General features: G+C 41.4%; 1 protein-coding gene across 1 annotated transcript in view; it reads left to right on the forward strand.

The window, feature by feature from the left end:
• The window catches only part of yme1l1b (YME1-like 1b), a 68,551-nt gene extending 50,110 nt beyond the window's left edge, over nucleotides 1-18,441 (forward strand). Inside the window, exons 11-18 of the mRNA XM_061890694.1 lie at nucleotides 1,316-1,378; nucleotides 1,515-1,627; nucleotides 6,191-6,346; nucleotides 6,484-6,635; nucleotides 10,966-11,092; nucleotides 17,642-17,715; nucleotides 17,785-17,871; nucleotides 17,959-18,441. Of these exons, the coding sequence (XP_061746678.1) occupies nucleotides 1,316-1,378; nucleotides 1,515-1,627; nucleotides 6,191-6,346; nucleotides 6,484-6,635; nucleotides 10,966-11,092; nucleotides 17,642-17,715; nucleotides 17,785-17,871; nucleotides 17,959-18,102 (916 nt within the window). The 3' untranslated portion in view covers nucleotides 18,103-18,441. The remainder of the gene's footprint in view (nucleotides 1-1,315; nucleotides 1,379-1,514; nucleotides 1,628-6,190; nucleotides 6,347-6,483; nucleotides 6,636-10,965; nucleotides 11,093-17,641; nucleotides 17,716-17,784; nucleotides 17,872-17,958) is intronic.
• The last annotated feature ends 880 nt before the right edge of the window (nucleotides 18,442-19,321 follow it).

A 19,321-nucleotide genomic window follows, 5' to 3' on the forward strand; every position in this document is an offset into this window, starting at 1 on the left:
GACATGTATGGCTGTTGACCAAGTTTGCCTTGCATTCACAAGTGTGTGTGAAAAGCCGTAGATATTATGTGATTGGGCCGGCACGCAAAGGCAAAGCCTTTAAGGTTTATTGGCTCTCTGTACTTCTCCCTACGTCCGTGTACCACTCCGTACAGCGGCGTTTTCAAAAAGTCATCAATTTTACTTTTTGAAACGGATACCGATAATTACCGATATTACATTTTAAAGGATCTCTAATTTATATCGTTGTATGGTCATTTCTGAGGAGCAAACATGCTACTTATTCACATTGATACGTAAAGTCTTGCTTCACAGTAACATGCACTATTACCTACATTTGGATTTGTTAGTCAGCAGTCGAGGTGGGGAAAAAAATGATAGATTCGGCAATGCACCGTGATTAAGATGTGGACAAATATCCAAACATCGATTTATTTATGTACCGTATTTTTCGGACTATAAGGCGCACTTAAAATCATTTCATTTTCTCAACTTGACAGTGCGCCTAATGTACGGAATCATTTTTGGTTGTGCTTACCGACTTCCAAGCTATTTTATTTGGTACATGGTGAAATGATAAGTGTGACCAGTAGATGGCAGTCACACATACGAGATATGCGTAGACCGCAATATGACTCGAGTAAACTACGTCAAAATTTGAAATGGTAAATTGAAAATATAGAACATAACACACGGCGCTCAAGTATATATAAAAATATTTTAGTACGACTTTGGTAAGCTATGAAGCCGCACAGCTTGATGGATTGTACTGTGCTTCAACATAGGAGTATTATCATGGTGTGTGTATAAGGCAAGACATTATTTGCCGTTTTGTTTTGCAATATTATGCAAAAGCAACTTTTCTTACCTGCTGATCTGTATTTGGGATCTGCATGAGTCCGGAAAATTTGCGCGCCTCCGCTTTTATAGTCCTTACAATGATGTAGTCGATAAGCTTCATCTTCTTCTTCTCTGTCTTCTTGTTATGGGACATTCATCCTCCGCTGTTCCCATTTCTAATATAAAGTAGTACTGTAAAGTTCTTACATATATCTGTCAGTAAACCCGTCATGAAAGCGCTAAAACATACCGGTGTTGTGAGTTTACATTATTCACCCAAATAACTTTATTTATTAGAGGTACCAACATATTGGTATCGGGACAACCCTACAGCATACAATATAAAAATGTTATATGTGTAAATTGTCCATTTATAAACGAACCATAGTATCAGAAACGAATGGTGAGTCAGCACTTAGAAAAATATCAATGCTAAGATGGTTTACTGTACTAATGATAATTTGTTTTGTTATAGGTTCAAAAAAAATGAAGGGGTCATCATTATCGGTGCCACCAACTTCCCAGAGGCCTTAGATAAGTACGTGTGCATTCAGTACGAACCAAAAACCGCTCTGTTCGAATGGACAACATCATTGGATACAAAAACATACTGTTATTACTGTATTTTGTACAGGTTTGGAAATTTTTGGCAACTTATGCTTATTTTTTTTTAGTGCCCTCATCCGCCCGGGTAGATTTGACATGCAGGTGACTGTCCCCAAACCAGATGTGAAAGGACGCACAGAGATCCTCAACTGGTACCTGAAGAAGATTAAAGTGGACCCAGGTGAGAAATATTTATTGACATTTGTGTAAGATATTGCGGGTGGATTTTTTTTGTCATTTAGCTTTTGTGATGTGCAATCATGCCAGATTTTTATTTCACAACATCGATACCTTGGGCAAGTGTATTTTTTAACTTTGATTTAAACTTTACTTTTTTATATTAAAACCACAAATGCCCACATATGCGGTCCTCTCCAAGGTTTCTCATAGTCAATATAGTCACTGTCACCGACGTCCCACTGGGGTGAGTTTTTCCCTTGCCCTTATGTGGGCTCTGTACCGAGGATGTCGTTTTGGTTTGTGCAGCCCTTTGAGACACTTGTTATTTAGGGTTATATAAATAAACATTGATTGATTGATAAAAGGAATGTTGTACATGACTTTATATTTTTCTCCGAAGCATACAGTACTGGCCAAAAGTTTGGACACACCTCATTTCAATGTGTTTTCTTTATTTTCATGACTATTTACATTGTAGATTGTCACTGAAGGCATCAAAATTATGACACCTGTGAAGTGAAAACCATTTCAGGTGACTACCTTTTCAAGCTCATGGAGAGAATGCCAAGAGTGTGCAAAGCAGTAATCAGAGCAAAGGGTGGCTATATGGAAGAAACTAGAATATTATACATGTTTTCAGTTATTTCCCCCGTTTTTTTGTTAAGTACATAACTCCACATGTGTTCATTCATAGTTTTGATGCCTTCACTGACAATCTACAATGTAAATAGTCATGAAAATAAGGAAAACACATTGAATGAGAAGGTGTGTCCAAACTTTTGGTCTGTACTGTACTTTGTAGTTAAAGTATGATCATTTTCGTCCTTTGTATCTAAAAAAAAAAAACAATTACTGGATTCCTCTATGAAAAGAGAAGATAGGGACATGCTCCTGCTAGCTCACATTGCCCCGCCCCTTTATGATGCCTCACACAGTTGTGACTAGGAATACTCTATTCATTTTTTCCCTGTATTTATAGTCCGATTAGCAAGAATAAAGATGTCACACTTATATTAAATACATCACACAGTTTAGAAACTAGAAAGTCATGTTTCTGCCAACATTATTACATGCTGACATACCGTAACAACCGGTAAGCCACGTCCTCAGCCTCAACCTGTATATAATAATAACTCTGCCCTGTATTTTGTCAGGAAATGTGCAAATTAAATGATATTAATGGAGAAAAACTATTGTAATAATACAGAAAACAAATTTAATAAATAAACTCAAACAAAGCAAAAACATTATTCTAATTTTTAAAACAATACACACAAATATTCTTGATAGGTACAACAAAGAGAAAAAAATACAATATCTTAAAGGTACATGTTATTCCTTTGATTAAGAAGTGTTTATTTTGTTATTTTGAATTTTACTTTCTTTAAAGTATTCATAGATGTAATTAAACATGTATTGTATAATTGTATCCAAAATATACTATATACCATGATATGAACTAAATACATTTTGTTAAATAAGATCATCATTTATACATCCTTTGATTAAATTAGTGTTTATTTTATTTTTTTAAATTTTACTTTCTTTGAAGTATTCATAGATGTAATTATACATGTATTCTGTAATTCATAATATAAATAAATAAATAAATGGGTTGTACTTGTATAGCGCTTTTCTACCTTCAAGGTACTCAAAGCGCTTTGACACTACTTCCACATTTACCCATTCACACACACATTCACACACTGATGGAGGGAGCTGCCATGCAAGGCGCCAACCAGCACCCATCAGGAGCAAGGGTGAAGTGTCTTGCTCAGGACACAACGGACGTGACGAGGTTGGTACTAGGTGGGATTTGAACCAGGGACCCTCGGGTAGTGCCTTATTAAAAACACAAGGAGTAAATACTATCACTCAATGTTTCGATGTGTTGCTTTAAGAAGAAAAAAAATTGCGTCATTTGACTGCGAAGCGCCAAACTGCTCTTCAGGCTCTTTCGGCTCACAAGTGACAGTTCCTACTAAAAAATTATGATCTATTTAGTTAATCGATCTAAATAAAACTAAGAAAAGGCAACATTCTGAAGTATGGGATCATTTCGATCTTAAAGGGCCAAAAAAAAGCAAATATTCTTCTTTTTCTATTTACTATTTGGATACTTGACCACAGTGGCGTGTTTCATGTTCATTTCTGTGCAGCTGTTTGTTTAAAAGCAACAATTATATTTGTGAAAGATTAATCTTATTTTGAAGTCAAATACAGATATTTTTTTTTTTAAAAAGCCGATAACGGAATATAAACTAAATACATTTTTTTACGTAAATAAGGTCATCATTTATACTGTTGTTGATGAGATTATTATATTTGAGCAAAGGGACAAGATATTATAAGCTTTTTATTATTTTATTTACGTTGTTAAAATTGTTCAGATGCAGCACGGTTTCCCGCAGCGCTTTGTTGTTAAGGCGGCCGCCTTAACAACAAAACCACCGCCTAAACTAAAGTCTTAAAAAAAAACATGAACAAATAAAATTAGTTTATTTATATTTTTATTTATATGTTTTTGTTCTGTAAATTAAATATGATGAGTTGAGCATATGTCAGCATGTGGCCCCACTTTTAACTCTTTTTCAAACACTTATTGCAAAAGCTTATTTACAGTAAGTCATTAATTTGACATAGTCATTATTAAGTCAATATTTACTAAGTCAAAATAATGACATACTTAGTATCTCAGGTAACTAGGACTGTTTTGTGTTTTGATTTTACTTTACGTAAAAAATATCGAGATATACATCGTATATTGCCACTCAGCATAGGGAGTGGAAAAACAACCAAAAATTGCAGGCTTCTTCATGCGACGAAGCCGGCCTACTTCACCACAGTCTGTACTCTATTACCCCACCGCCCCCAGGCTGTGGTGAGATGGAGACGTGATGTGGCGAGAGGCCAAATTACACTGTTCCTTACACCCACCCAGCCCCCTTCCCCCTGGAGAGACACCACCTTAACTAACAAATTTTCTGGGGGAAACACTGTGCAGAGTATTTTAATTGAAATAAACCTGCTCAGTGGCCTTGTCTTTAGAGCAGGGGTCACCAACGCGGTGCCCGCGGGCGCCAGGAAGCCCGTAAAGACCAGATGAATCGCCCTTTGGCCTGTTCTAAAAATAGCTCAAATAGCAGCCCTTACTAGTGAGTTGCCTCTATTTTTTTTATTGTATTTATTTACAAGCAAGCTGGTCTGGCTTTGCTCGACATTTTTAAATCTAAGAGAGACAAAACTTAAATAGAATTTGAAAATCAAAAAATATTTTTAAAGACTTTGTCTTCACTTGTTTAAATAAATTCATTTATTTTTTTTACTTTGCTTCTTATAACTTTCAGAAAGACAATTTTAGAGAAGAATACAACCTTAAAAATGGTTTTAGGATTTTTAAACACATATACCTTTTTACCATTTAAATTCCTTCCTCTCCTTTCCTAACAATTTAAATCAATGTTTTAAGTATTTTTTTTTTATTGTAAAGAATAATAAATACATCTTAATTACATTATTCATTTTAGCTTCTATTTTTTCGATGAAGAATATTTGTGAAATATTTTTTCAAACTTATTATGATTAAAATTCCAAAAAATTATTCTGGCAAATCTAGAAAATCTGTAGAATCAAATTTAAATCTTATTTCAAAGTGGATTTTAACGTATTTAAAACATGTAATCAAAATTCCAAAATTAATCTTAATTAGGAAAAATTACTAATGATAATCCAAAAATGATTTTTTTTATTTTTTCAAAAAGATTCGGATTAGCTAGTTTTTCTCCATTTTTTTCGGTTGAATTTTGAATTTTAAAGAGTCAAAATTGAAGATAAACTGTTTCAAAATTAAATTTTCTTTTTTTTCGTGTTTTCTCCTCTTTTAAACCGTTCAATTAAGTGGTTTTTTTCATCATTTATTCTCTACAAAAAAAACTTCCGTAAAAGGAAAAAAAATGTACGACGGAATGACAGACAGAAATACCCATTTTTTTTTATATCTATAGATTTATTTATTAAAGGTAAATTGAGCAAATTGGCTATTTCTGGCAATTTTTTAAAGTGTGTATCAAACTGGTAACCCTTCGCATCAATCAGTACCCAAGAAGTAGCTCTTGCTTTCAAAAAAGTTGGTGACCCCTGGTTTAGACTGTCCGCCCTGAGGTCGGTAGATCGTGAGTTCAAACCCCGGCCAAGTCAAACCAAAGACTATAAATTTTTAAAGTGTTTGGCACTCAGCATCAAGGGTTGGAATTGGGGTTTAAATCACCAAAATGAATCCCGAGCGTGGCCACCGCTGCTGCTCACTGCTCACCTCACATCCCACGGGGCGGAACAAGGGGACGAATCAAATGCAGAGAGTAATTTCACCACACCTAGTGTGTGTGTGACTATCAGTGGTACTTTAACTTTTAGGGATATAAGAAAAATATAAAAAAAACGGTACACTGGTAGCACTGTTTAATGGACACATTTTAATATTTGTTTTATTATTTGGGCCTCACCTGTCTCCACTTACCATAGATTTGATATTTTTTACTTAATCGTGCTAACTTTTTTTTTGCAGCTATCGAGGCCAAGATTATTGCACGGGGCACGGTGGGGTTCTCCGGCGCAGACTTGGAAAACCTGGTGAACCAGGCTGCCCTCAAGGCCGCAGTCGATGGTAAAGACATGGTCACCTTGAAGGAGCTGGAGTTTGCCAAAGACAAAATCCTGATGGGTGAGACCCAATTTTGCACGTCTTTTTCTGTATTACTGTTTGCAATTTTAGATGTTTCACCTTTCTAGCTCGTTACACCTGTGTTTTATGGTCGCACAGTGATCCTCATCATACCTTTTTTCTTCTAAACCTTTCAGGCCCAGAGAGAAAGAGTGCGGAAATTGACAAAAAGAACAAGATCATCACAGCCTACCATGAATCGGGCCATGCTATCGTAGCTTATTATACCAAAGAGGCCATGCCCATCAACAAGGCTACTATCATGCCGCGAGGCCCAAGTCTGGGACATGTAGGTTTACTTTTTTCATCTTTTTAATGTATTTATTCGTTTTTTTATTGAACTACAGTGGAATCTTGATGTATGAACGTTATTTCTTCTTGAACAGGGTTCGTAAATAGAAAAGTTTCTAAAGTGAAAGGCAATTTCTCTTTCAGAAAAAATTTAAATATAAATTATGGGCTTAAAAGTCTCTTTTTAGTGCAAATTTTAACACAAGATAAAGTGTTATACAGTATATCAAACAAAAATAACAAAGGGGAATGGCTCAACTATCTCCTTATTAACAAGCCAAAACAAGAAGAAGAAGCTCAACTGTCCTGGTTGCGCTGCTCTGCCAACATGCGGACACACACACGCCCTCACAAACAATCTGAGCAAACATCTCATCGCTGCTAGACTACAGACTGGTGAAGTAGGCCGGCTTCGTCGCGTGAAGAAACCTACAATTTTGGGTTGTGTTTTCCGCTCCGTGTGCTAAATGGCAATATACGATATATATCTCTATTTTTTTTGTAAAGTAAAAACAAAACACAAAACAGTCCTAGTTTCCTGAAATCTAAGTATGTCATTATTTTGACGAAGTAAATACTGACTTACTTAGACAAGATAATGACATGCTTAGTATTTGACTTAGTAAATATTGACTTACTAAGTACGTCATTATTTTGACTAAGTAAATACTGACTTACTTAGACAAAATAATGACGTACTTAGTAAGTCAATATTAACCAGTGAGCTGCCTCTATTTATTTGATTTTATTTATTTACAAGCAAGCCGGTCTCGCTTTGTTCGACATTTTTAGATCTTAGAGAGACAAAACTCAAATACTTACTAAGTACGTCATTATTTTGACTAAGTAAATACTGATTTATTTAGACAAAATAATGACGTACTAGTAAGTCAATATTTACTAAGTCAAATTAATGACTTACTGTAAATAAGCGTTTGCAATAAGTGTTTGAAAAAAAGAGTTAAAAGGGGGGCCCACATGTTGACATAAGCTCAACTCATGCTTAAAAAAAAATAAACATAAATAAATAGATATATTTTTTTAAGACTTTAGTTTAGGCGGTGGCTCTTTGTTGTTAAGGCAGCCGCCTTAACAACCCAGGATACTCACTTTGGAATGACAAGTGGGTGTTCAATTACAGTCTTGTTCACATCAGGCTACCTAGAGAGGCCACTGTCAACAACTTGTGATCTGATTGGCTATCGCAACTGTCCATCAACTGTACGTGTTTTCAAATTCATCCGCTAACGGTCCCGGTGAGGATCCAATCACAGGACGCGTGAATGTCACGTTCAACCTTAGACCAGCCAGAAGGCCTTACTGACAACAACTTGTGATCGGATTGGTTACCGCAATTGTCTTTTAACTGTATGGGCCCATTCACTTACAGTGCATAGACGCCTGCATTGTTGATTCTGAAGGCCCCGGGCAGATTTCGTACAGCATGGTAACATAAGCAAGCACAGCATGGTAACATAAGCAAGCTGAATTCTGAGAGGATACAAAGTCTAACCTAAAAACAACAGCACGGGTAGGAGCATAATATGACATGAAGAAAATATAAATAAATATTAAGGGAAAGTAAATTAAACACGGAAGTTTATCTTTAAAGGGGAACATTATCACAATTTCAAAAGGGTTAAAAACAATAAAAATCAGTTCCCAGTGGCTCGTTGTATTTTTTAAATTTTTTTTCAAAATTTTACCGGTCCCCGAATATCCCTAAAAAAAGCTTTAAAGTGCCTGATTTTCGCTATTTGCGATGCCACTAGCCATTTCCCTGTGACGTCATACAGTGCTGCCAATGTAAACAAACAACATGGCGGTTACCACAGCAAGATATAGCGACATTAGCTCGGATTCAGGCTCGGATTTCAGCGGCTTAAGCGATTCAACAGATTACGCATGTATTGAAACGGATGGTTGGAGTATGAAAGTATTGAAGAAGAAACTGAAGCTATTGAGCGAATAGCTATTGACGCTATTCATAGCCATAGCATGGCCGAATAGCTGCGTTAGCATCGCCGGTAAAATGTGCGGACCAAACGATCAGGACTTTCGCATCTCGTGACACTGGAGCAACTCAAATCCTTCGATTGGTAAGTGTTTGTTTCGCATTAAATGTGGGTGGAAGGAAACGTGATATAGTTGCAAATGCATCTGCAGGTTATCCATACATCTCTGTGCCATGTCTGTCATCGCCGGTAAAATGTGAAGACACTCTGGCACATTCAATGGGGGTTTGTCGGCAGACACTTTCGGATCTCGACACCGACGTCCCACTGGGTGTGAGTTTTCCTTGCCCTTATGTGGGCCTACCGAGGATGTCGTAGTGGTTTGTGTTGTGGTTTGTGCAGCCCTTTGAGACACTAGTGATTCAGGGCTATATAAGTAAACATTGATTGATTGATTGATTGATCTTCGGGCCAGTGGTGCAACTTGAATCCCTCCCTGTTAGTGTTGTTACACCCTCCGACAACACACTGTCGAGGCATGATGTCTCCAAAGTTCCAAAAAATAGTCGAAAAAACGGAAAATAACAGAGCTGAGACCCGGTGTTTGTAATGTGTTTAAAATGAAAATGGCGGCTGTGTTACCTCGGAGACGTCACGTTCTGACGTCATTGCAAAAAGAGCGATAAACACAAAGGCGTCTAATTTGCCAAAATTCACCCATTTAGACTTCGGAAATCGGTTAAAAAATATATGGTCTTTTTTCTGCACCATCAAGGTATATATTGACGCTTACATAAATCTGGTGATAATGTTCCCCTTTAATTATGATCAGGATCTCTGGTTATGTTAGAACACAGTTTTTCAACCACTGTGCCAGACACAGTCTGGTGTGCCGAGATGATCTAATTTCACTTATTTGGGTTAAAAATATTTTTTTTGCAAACCAGTAATTATAGTCTGCAAATGATGTGTTGTTGTTGAGTGTCGGAGCTGCCTAGAGCTCGGCGGAGTAACTGTGTAATGCTCTTCCATATCAGTATGTGGCGGCCGGTAGCTAATTGCTTTGTAGATGTCGGAAACAGTGGGAAGCAGTGTGCAGGTAAAACAATAAACAAAAGGGGAGTGCCCCTAAGGAAAGACATTGAAGCTTAGGGTAAGCTATGCAGAACAAAACTAAAACTGAACTGGCTACAAAGTAAAGAAAAACAGAAATCTGGACGACAGCAAAGACTTACAGCCTGAGGAGCAGATGGCGTCCACAAAGTACATTCGTACATGAAATGACAACAACACCAAAATTAGGAGCGCAAGACAAGAACTAAAACACTACATAGAGGAAAACACAGAAAAACTCAAAATATGTCACGACGGGATGTGACCGGTCAGGTTTGAGACAATGTTTATTTATATAGCCCCAAATCACAAATGTCTCAAAGGACTGCACAAATCATTACGACTACAACATCCTCGGAAGAACCCACAAAAGGGCAAGGAAAACTCACACCCAGTGGGCAGGGAGAATTCACATTCAGTGGGACGCCAGTGACAATGCTGACTATGAGAAACCTTGGAGAGGACCTCAGATGTGGGCAACCCCCCCCCTCTAGGGGACCGAAAGCAATGGATGTCGAGCGGGTCTAACATGATACTGTGAAAGTTCAATCCATAGTGGCTCCAAGACAGCAGTGAGAGTCCCGTCCACAGGAAACCATCTCAAGCGGATCAGCAGCGTAGAGATGTCCCCAACCGATACAGGCGAGCGGTCCATCCTGGGTCCCGACGAGCGGTCCATCCTGGGTCTCGACTCTGGACAGTCAGTACTTCATCCATGGTCATCGGACCGGACCTCCTCCACAAGGGAGGGGGGGACATAGGAGAAAGAAAAGAAGCGGCAGATCAACTGGTCTAAAAAGGAGGTCTATTTAAAGGCTAGAGTATACAGATGAGTTTTAAGATGAGACTTAAATGCTTCTAGTGCTATGTTGCATGCTAATTTATGGTTGTGGTTTGAATTCATATCCAACAATTGCGACAACGCCTTGTTACTGTCAACTGAGTTTCGTTTTTTTAACGATTTCTGCTGGCGGTGTTCCTCCGGATTTTTTTCAACGCAAAAAATGTACTTTGGCTCAAAAAAGGTGGGAAAGCACTGTTTTAGAAGGTCTTGCTGGACTTGACGGCCCACCACTGCTAAGAAGTGACAAGTAGTATACTGAGCTGCACCATAAGTGGCTTTGCCCTGCTGCAGAAAATGAATGGAGCAAGTGTTTGGGCATCGCTCAAGGAGGGCATATTTGGCTCGATCTAATGGTCTCGTAAAGTGGAAAAGTTTGCAAAAAGAGGTTCAACACTGCTTTTCCATCATCTCCCCAGGTGTCCTTGCTGCCAGAGGATGACCGCTGGAGCGAGACGCGTGCTCAGTTACTGGCTCAGATGGACGTCAGCATGGGCGGGCGTGTGGCAGAGGAGATCATATTTGGCCACGAGTACATCACAACAGGTTAGAAAATGACTCCGTCACACAAAATGCAGGAATGATAAACCCCTGACGTTTTGTCTAATGCAGAGGCGCCAAAGTCGTTTTCACTGAGGGCCACATCGCAGTTATGTTAGGCCCCCGGAGAGCCGCTTCTAACAGTGAATACTATTATTAGTGGACCAGCAGCACACCTAATCATGTGTGCTTCACGGACTGTATCCCTTGCAGACTGTATTGATATATATTCTCCCGTCCAAAGGCAAAACCTAGTAACTCACTTCTAGCTGATTTTGAGAAAACAAAGGAAAACCAGAGAGTATGGGGTATAGGACTGTCTTATTGTTGCGGTCCGTTCCCTGTACGATGAGTGTCAGAGCTTGGTCCGCATTGCCGGCAGTAAGTCGGACACATTTCCAGTGAGGGTTGGACTCCGCCAAGGCTGTCCTTTGTCACCGATTCTGTTCATAACTTTTATGGACAGAATTTCTAGGCGCAGTCAGGGTGTTGAGGGGTTCCGGTTTGGTAACCGCAGGATTAGGTCTCTGCTTTTTGCAGATGATGTGGTCCTGATGGCTTCATCTGACCGGGATCTTCAGCTCTCGCTGGATCGGTTCGCAGCCGAGTGTGAAGCGACCGGAATGAGAATCCGCACCTCCAAGTCCGAGTCCATGGTTCTCGCCCGGAAAAGGGTGGAGTGCCATCTCCGGGTTGGGGAGGAGACCCTGCCCCAAGTGGAGGAGTTCAAGTACCTAGGAGTCTTGTTCACGAGTGAGGGAAGAGTGGATCGTGAGATCGACAGGCGGATCGGTGCGGCGTCATCAGTAATGCGGACGTTGTACCGATCCGTTGTGGTGAAGAAGGAGCTGAGCCGGAAGGCAAAGCTCTTAATTTACCGGTCGATCTACGTTCCCATCCTCACCTATGGTCATGAGCTTTGGGTCATGACCGAAAGGATAAGATCACGGGTACAAGCGGCCGAAATGAGTTTCCTTCTCTCCCTTAGAGATAGGGTGAGAAGCTCTGCCATCCGGGAGGAACTCAAAGTAAAGCCGCTGCTCCTTCACATGGAGAGGAGCCAGATGAGGTGGTTCGGGCATCTGGTCAGGATGCCACCCGAACGCCTCCCTAGGGAGGTGTTTAGGGCACGTCCAACCGGTAGGAGGCCACGGGGAAGACCCAGGACACGTTGGGAAGACTATGTCTCCCGGCTGGCCTGGGAACGCCTCGGGATCCCCCGGGAAGAGCTAGACGAAGTGGCTGGGGAGAGGGAAGTCTGGGTTTCCCTGCTTAGGCTGTTGCCCCCGCGACCCGACCTCGGATAAGCGGAAGATGATGGATGGATGGATGGAAAGGAAAACCAATCTATCTTGATGCTGTCTTACAAAGATTTACAAAGTCCTCAAACGTATAGAGGTTTTCTTGAGCTTTCATTTTCTTGCCGATTGAGCCATGGATTGAATCTGCTCTCATGAACGTGTGCCCTTTCTCCAGATATTTTATCACAATCTCGGGTGGGCCCCATTCCGCGTTTGCACATTGGGCAAGAGCCGTGTACAGCGTCCAGTTTTTATTTTGACCTCCACAGTTATCTGCCCAAAAGAGTATGCAAGGGGAAGAATCAAGAACAATACATTTAATGAAGGTGCTTGCAACGTCCTGGGCCAATCTTCCAAATATCCCCTCGTGCCATAATATCACATAATCAGGTTGACCGTCGGCCCCCATTGGTGCAAATGTCTCATTAAAGACAATAACGCGACTGACAAAGAAGCTCCGATTGGTCCCTTGAGATACTAGGTTTGACTGTTGTATTTACGCGGTTATGAGGTAATTGCTAGGTCCTGCCATGCGCGTAACAGCTTACTTACGGAACACATTACAATATCGCATACACTAATGTAAATCATATCACCTAGGATCTCCAAAATTATTCTCAGCTCAGTTTTGACCAAAATTGAGTTCCTGGGTTTTGCCTTTGGACGGGAGTATTGTAGGTACCAGAATATTAATAACAGAAGGACACAACCATTTTGTGTGAATAAGTGAGAATGAGTGTAAATTAGAGATGCCCGATAATGGCTTTTTTGCCGGTATCCGATATCAACCGATACCGGTATATACAGTCGTGGAATTAACACATTATTATGCCTAATTTTGTTGTGATGCCCCGCTGGATGCATTAAACCAGGGGTGCCCATTACGTCGATGGCGAGCTACCAGTCGACCGCGGGGGGTGTGTCAGTCGATCTCCAGCCAGGCTTTTAAAAAAAATAGACCTAAAAATGAGTGATCATCAATCTTCACCAAGACGTCACTTAAATGACATTCACGGTACCGGAGGGTCTTGTGAGATGACGCTGGCTGCTGCAAGATCATTATTATGAAAATATGACCGAGAGGAAAGCGAGAAACACTTTTTATTTCAACAGACTCTCGCGCCGTACCTTCCGTCAAAACTCTACAGGCCGACTGCACATTTCCTCTCTTCACAATAAAAGCCCTGCTTCATGCTGCCTGCGCTAATTAAATACAGAGTCTCGGAAAACTGGCGTGCACAAGCGATCCCTCAGAAAGTGATGTGCACACCAGCTTTCCGAGACTCTTATTTTGTTAGCGCAGGCAGCATGAAGCAGGGCTTTTATTGTGAAGATAGGAAATGTGCAGTCGGCCTTTAGAGTTTTGACGGAAGGGACGGTGCGAAAGTCTGTTGAAATAAAAAGTGTTTCTCGCCTTCCTCTCCGTCATTTTTTCATAATAATGAACTGGCAGCAGCCAGCGTCATCTCACAAGACCCTCGGGTGCCGTGAATGTCAATCAAGCAAGCTACGGAATTTGCCGCCAATGTTTTTCTTGTAAAGTGTATGGAAGCTGGATGAATTAGATGCCAAAAACCAACCACTTTCATGTGGTATCGTACAGAAAGGACAACTTTTTTTCTCCTCCATTTGAAAATGTGGGCGTTATCATCATTACTGTCTGATTCCAATCAATGCAAGTCATCAGAATCAGGTAATACACCAACTTATATTCTTGTCTTTGTGAAAGAAAGACATCTATATGTGTTACACATGCTTGTATTATCATTAAACACATTTAACTTGTTTACAAAAATGTCTCTTTCATAAATAAATAAATAAATATAAATGATATATATAAATGAGGTAGATCCCCTCGAGTTGGTCAATTGAAAAGTAGCTTGCCTGCAGAAAAAGTGTGGGCACCCCTGCATTAAACAATGTAACAAGATTTTCCAAAATAAATCAACTCAAGTTATGGAAGAAAAATTTCAACATGGCACTGCCATATTTATTACTGAAGTCACAAAGTGCATTATTTATTTTTTAACATGCCTCTAAAGAGCAGCTTGGAATTTGGGACATGCTCTCCGTAAGAGAGCATGAGGGCGTTGAGGGGACTTGGGGGTAGCGGGAGTGTATATTGTAGCGTCCCGTAAGAGTTAGTGCTGCAAGGGTTTCTGGGTATTTTTTCTGTTGTGTTTATGTTGTGTTACGGTACGGATGTTCTCCCGAAATGTGTTTGTCATTCTTGTTTGGTGTGGGTTCGCAGTGTGGTGCATATTTTTAACAGTGTTAAAGTTGTTTATACGGCCACCCTCAGTGTGACCTGTATGGCTATGCGATTCTGGACGGTCGGGGCAAGTTGTTCAGCAAGTCCTTCAACAGCGTCACGAGTTAGGTCAGTCAGTCTCAACAGATTATTAAAAAAAAACAGTCAATACGTTCTACAGCCTTAGTAGCAGTCACAGGGAAAATAGCACTAATGATAGGAAGGTTCTCGCCACCTGCACAGGATTCAAACCACAATTTGTGCTGGGAAATTATTAGCTGCTTTGAACGTGACTATGAGTAAAGAAAAGAACTCTTGAAAATATATGCATTCTCCACACAAGACAATATTTAAGTTAACATAATTTGCGATTACATGGAGTACATTTTTTGTTGTACTCTCAAACTAGAAAGAAAGAATACAATTAGTAAGAAAAGTTACAGTCTTTTATTGTAGGGCTGGACGATATATCGATATACTCGATATATCGCGGGTTTGTCTCTGTGCGATATAGAACATGACTATATCGTGATATTCAAGTACACGTTCTCACGCAGTTGCTTTTAGCTGCTGGCATTACACTACAGGCTCTTCTCACTCTTTGTTGTCTCTCCTTCTCACAGACAGCAAGCGCACCTTCTTACACACGTCACATACAGTCACGTCATACGTCACATACAGGACGGCGTGGCGCAGTGGAAGAGTGGCCGTGCGCAACCCGAGGGTCCCTGGTTCAAATCCCACCTAGTACCAACCTCGTCACGTCCGTTGTGTCCTGAGCAAGACACTTCACCCTTGCTCCTGATGGCTGCTGGTTGGCGCCTTGCATGGCAGCTCCCTCCATCAGAGTGTGAATGTGTGTGTGAATGGGTGAATGTGGAAGTAGTGTCAAAGCGCTTTGAGTACCTTGAAGGTAGAAAAGCGCTATACAAGTACAACCCATTTATTTATTATTTATTATACGTATACGCCCTCGCAGAGCAGAGTGGTAGCAGCATGGGTAACGTTAGCTGTGATGCTAGCGGAGCTGTGCGAGTGGTAATATGAGAGAAAGAAGATGCAAATCTGGTAACAAATGAAGGAGGAATTAATTCCCAAGAAAAACAGCAGGGGGTCCATCGTCTGTCGGTGGTTTGGCTTTAAGTGGGAGTATGTCGAACAGCCAACCGTAATTTTGTCAATTGCGGGGCAAAAGCGTTGCTACAAAAAGTAGCATTACTGCTCGGGGCGGCATAGCTCGGTTGGTAGAGTGGCCGTGCCAGCAACTTGAGGGTTGCAGGTTTGATTCCCGCTTCCGCCATCCTAGTCACTGCCGTTGTGTCCTTGGGCAAGACACTTTACCCACCTGCTCCCAGTGCCACCCACACTGGTTTAAATGTAACTTAGATATTGGGTTTCACTATGTAAAGCGCTTTGAGTCACTTGAGAAAAGCGCTATATAAATATAATTCACTTAATATGTAGGATCATTCGGAAAGTCACCAGCTAGAGAATGAAGAGCGCTTACTCCGCATGTCAACATCTCCATTCGGTGCCACACACCCGCACCATCAAAATGCCAAGGCAAACATTTGCAGATCAACACCGTATGAAAAAAATAGTCAACAGAAGGAGATAACGTCCGCAGCAACCTACCACATAGCCAAGGACATACACTAATTGATTTACTATCATGCAGCTCATTTTAGTGATTGAAATATCTTGTGTGACATCATGCACAAAAGTGCATTTTATTTGTTTTTAACTATTGTAGTGGCGTTCTGTACAAAAAGTGCACTTTAATTTAGTGTTGTTTTGATATGTCATCTTAGTGACATCATGCACAAAAGTGCACTCATAGCTTGTTTTAAAATGTCTCTGACAATCTTGCACTTTCTGTTTCGGAAATGACGTGAATGTTTGTGCCACTGCTTAATAACTGTTTAATAAATACAGTTTTGCTGTATCACCTCCAAGTCCGAGTCCATGGTTCTCGCCCGGAAAAGGGTGGAGTGCCATCTCCGGGTTGGGGAGGAGACCCTGCCCCAAGTGGAGGAGTTCAAGTACCTAGGAGTCTTGTTCACGAGTGAGGGAAGAGTGGATCGTGAGATCGACAGGCGGATCGGTGCGGCGTCTTCAGTAATGCGGACGTTGTATCGATCCGTTGTGGTGAAGAAGGAGCTGAGCCGGAAGGCAAAGCTCTCAATTTACCGGTCGATCTACGTTCCCATCCTCACCTATGGTCATGAGCTTTGGGTCATGACCGAAAGGATAAGATCACGGGTACAAGCGGCCCAAATGAGTTTCCTCCGCCGGGTGGCGGGGCTCTCCCTTAGAGATAGGGTGAGAAGCTCTGCCATCCGGGAGGAGCTCAAAGTAAAGCCGCTGCTCCTCCACATCGAGAGGAGCCAGATGAGGTGGTTCGGGCATCTGGTCAGGATGCCACCCGAACGCCTCCCTAGGGATGTGTTTAGGGCACGTCCAGCCGGTAGGAGGCCACGGGGAAGACCCAGGACACGTTGGAAAGACTATGTCTCCCGGCTGGCCTGGGAACGCCTCGGGATCCCCCGGGAAGAGCTAGACGAAGTGGCTGGAGATAGGGAAGTCTGGGCTTCCCTGCTTAGGCTGCTGCCCCCGCGACCCGACCTCGGATAAGCGGAAAATGATGGATGGATGGATAAATACAGTTTTGGTCAATTCACTTAGTTGTGATTTCCTTCTCTGCATAAAAGGTTCAAATGAGCATATATTATCGCAGTATGAAGAAGAATGTTTGAATGTAGACACAAATAATCATCATACTGCTGTGATTATATGCATCAAGTGTTCATTCAAGGCTAAGGCAAAATATGGAGATATATATATCGTGTATCGCGATATGGCCTACAAATATTGGGATATTAAAAAAAGGCCATATCGCCCAGCCCTACTTTATTGACACATATGTCGAGGCTTTCAAGGGCTAAATAAAATGTGACAAATGTGATCTAATGGGTGGTGTGTGTGTATTGTGTTGTTCTGCAGGAGCATCAAGTGACTTTGATAGCGCCACCAAGATCGCGAAGATGATGGCGACTCGCTTCGGAATGTGTGAAAAGGTGAGCTCCTCAACGTGAAAACATCATTCGTGGTCGTCATTTCCATTTTCTCTCCGCCTTTGACCACAGCTGGGTGTGATGACCTACGCCAATTTGACCGAGCAGAGTCCAGAGACTCGAGCGGCTGTGGAGAACGAAATCAGGGCGTTGCTGAGGGTCTGTGCTTTAAAACCACCTTTTAAGACATCCTGCTCTTTTTTTTTTTTTTTTTCCCTTAAATGACAATTGTCTTCTTTGCATCAGGAGTCCTACGAGCGAGCCAAGGCCCTCCTGAAGTCTCACGCCAAAGAGCACAAGAACCTCGCTGACGCGCTGCTCTCCTACGAGACGCTGGATGCCAAAGAGATCCAGCTGGTCTTGGAGGGAAAGACTCTGGAGATCAGATGAACCAAGACAGGACAACAAAAAGTAAAGCGTAATAGTTGTTGTTGTTTGTTTTTTATTTTCTACGGCACTCAGGGCTTGTAGAAGAACCTCAAAATGGGAGCATTGGGACATTTTTGAGTGACGTTCTCAAATCGACTTTATCCCCGCTGGAGCAGGTTTGTCCTTGTTGCTTGTTTACTGACAGGTGGAACTCGTGCTTTTCACCGCGTATGAGGATTCTTCACGATGCAGAGTCACAATGTTGGCACAAATACCCAAAATCTTGTGACATGTAGCTCCGGGTAGCTGGGAGGAACGAGTATGTGAATGTAAATATGCACCATAAACCTCCTGGTACGATTTACCTTGTAAATGATTGGTTGATTTCGATTCAGCTGTACGCGGTAATATTATCCGATCCAAATTATAAACTACCTTTTACCGTATTTTTCGGAGTATAAGTCGCACCTGCCGAAAATGCATGATAAAGAAGGGAAAAAAGATATATACAGTGGGGCAAAAAAGTATTTAGTCAGCCAGCGATTGTGCAAGTTCTCCCACTTCAAAGGATGAAAGAGGTCTGTAATTTTCATCATAGGTACACTTCAACTGTGAGAGACAGAATGTGGAAAAAAAATCCAGGAATTCACATTGTAGGAATTTTAAAGAATTTATTTGTAAATTATGGTGGAAAATAAGTATTTCGTCAGGAGCTTCACGGTGGGAGAGGGGTTAGTGCGTCTGCCTCACAATACGAAGGTCCTGCAGTCCTGGGTTCAAATCCAGGCTCGGGATCTTTCTGTGTGGAGTTTGCATGTTCTCCCCGTGAATGCGTGGGTTCCCTCCGGGTACTCCGGCTTCCTCCCACTTCCAAAGACATGCACCTGGGGATAGGTTGATTGGCAACACTAAATTGGCCCCTAGTGTGTGAATGTTGTCTGTCTATCTGTGTTGGCCCTGCGGTGAGGTGGCGACTTGTCCAGGGTGTACACCGCCTTCCGCCCGATTGTAGCTGAGATAGGCGCCAGCGACCCCGAAAGGGAATAAGCGGTAGAAAATGGATGGATGGATGGAAGTATTTGGTCAACCATTTAAAGCTCTCACTGATGGAAGGAGGTTTTGGCTCCAAATCTCACGATACATGGCCCCATTCATTCTTTCCTTAACACGGATCAATCGTCCTGTCCCCTTAGCAGAAAAACAGCCCCAAAGCATGATGTTTCCACCCCCATGCTTCACA

Source organism: Nerophis ophidion, linkage group LG28 (genome assembly GCF_033978795.1).
Source record: "Nerophis ophidion isolate RoL-2023_Sa linkage group LG28, RoL_Noph_v1.0, whole genome shotgun sequence".
Classification (NCBI taxonomy): Eukaryota; Metazoa; Chordata; class Actinopteri; order Syngnathiformes; family Syngnathidae; genus Nerophis; species Nerophis ophidion.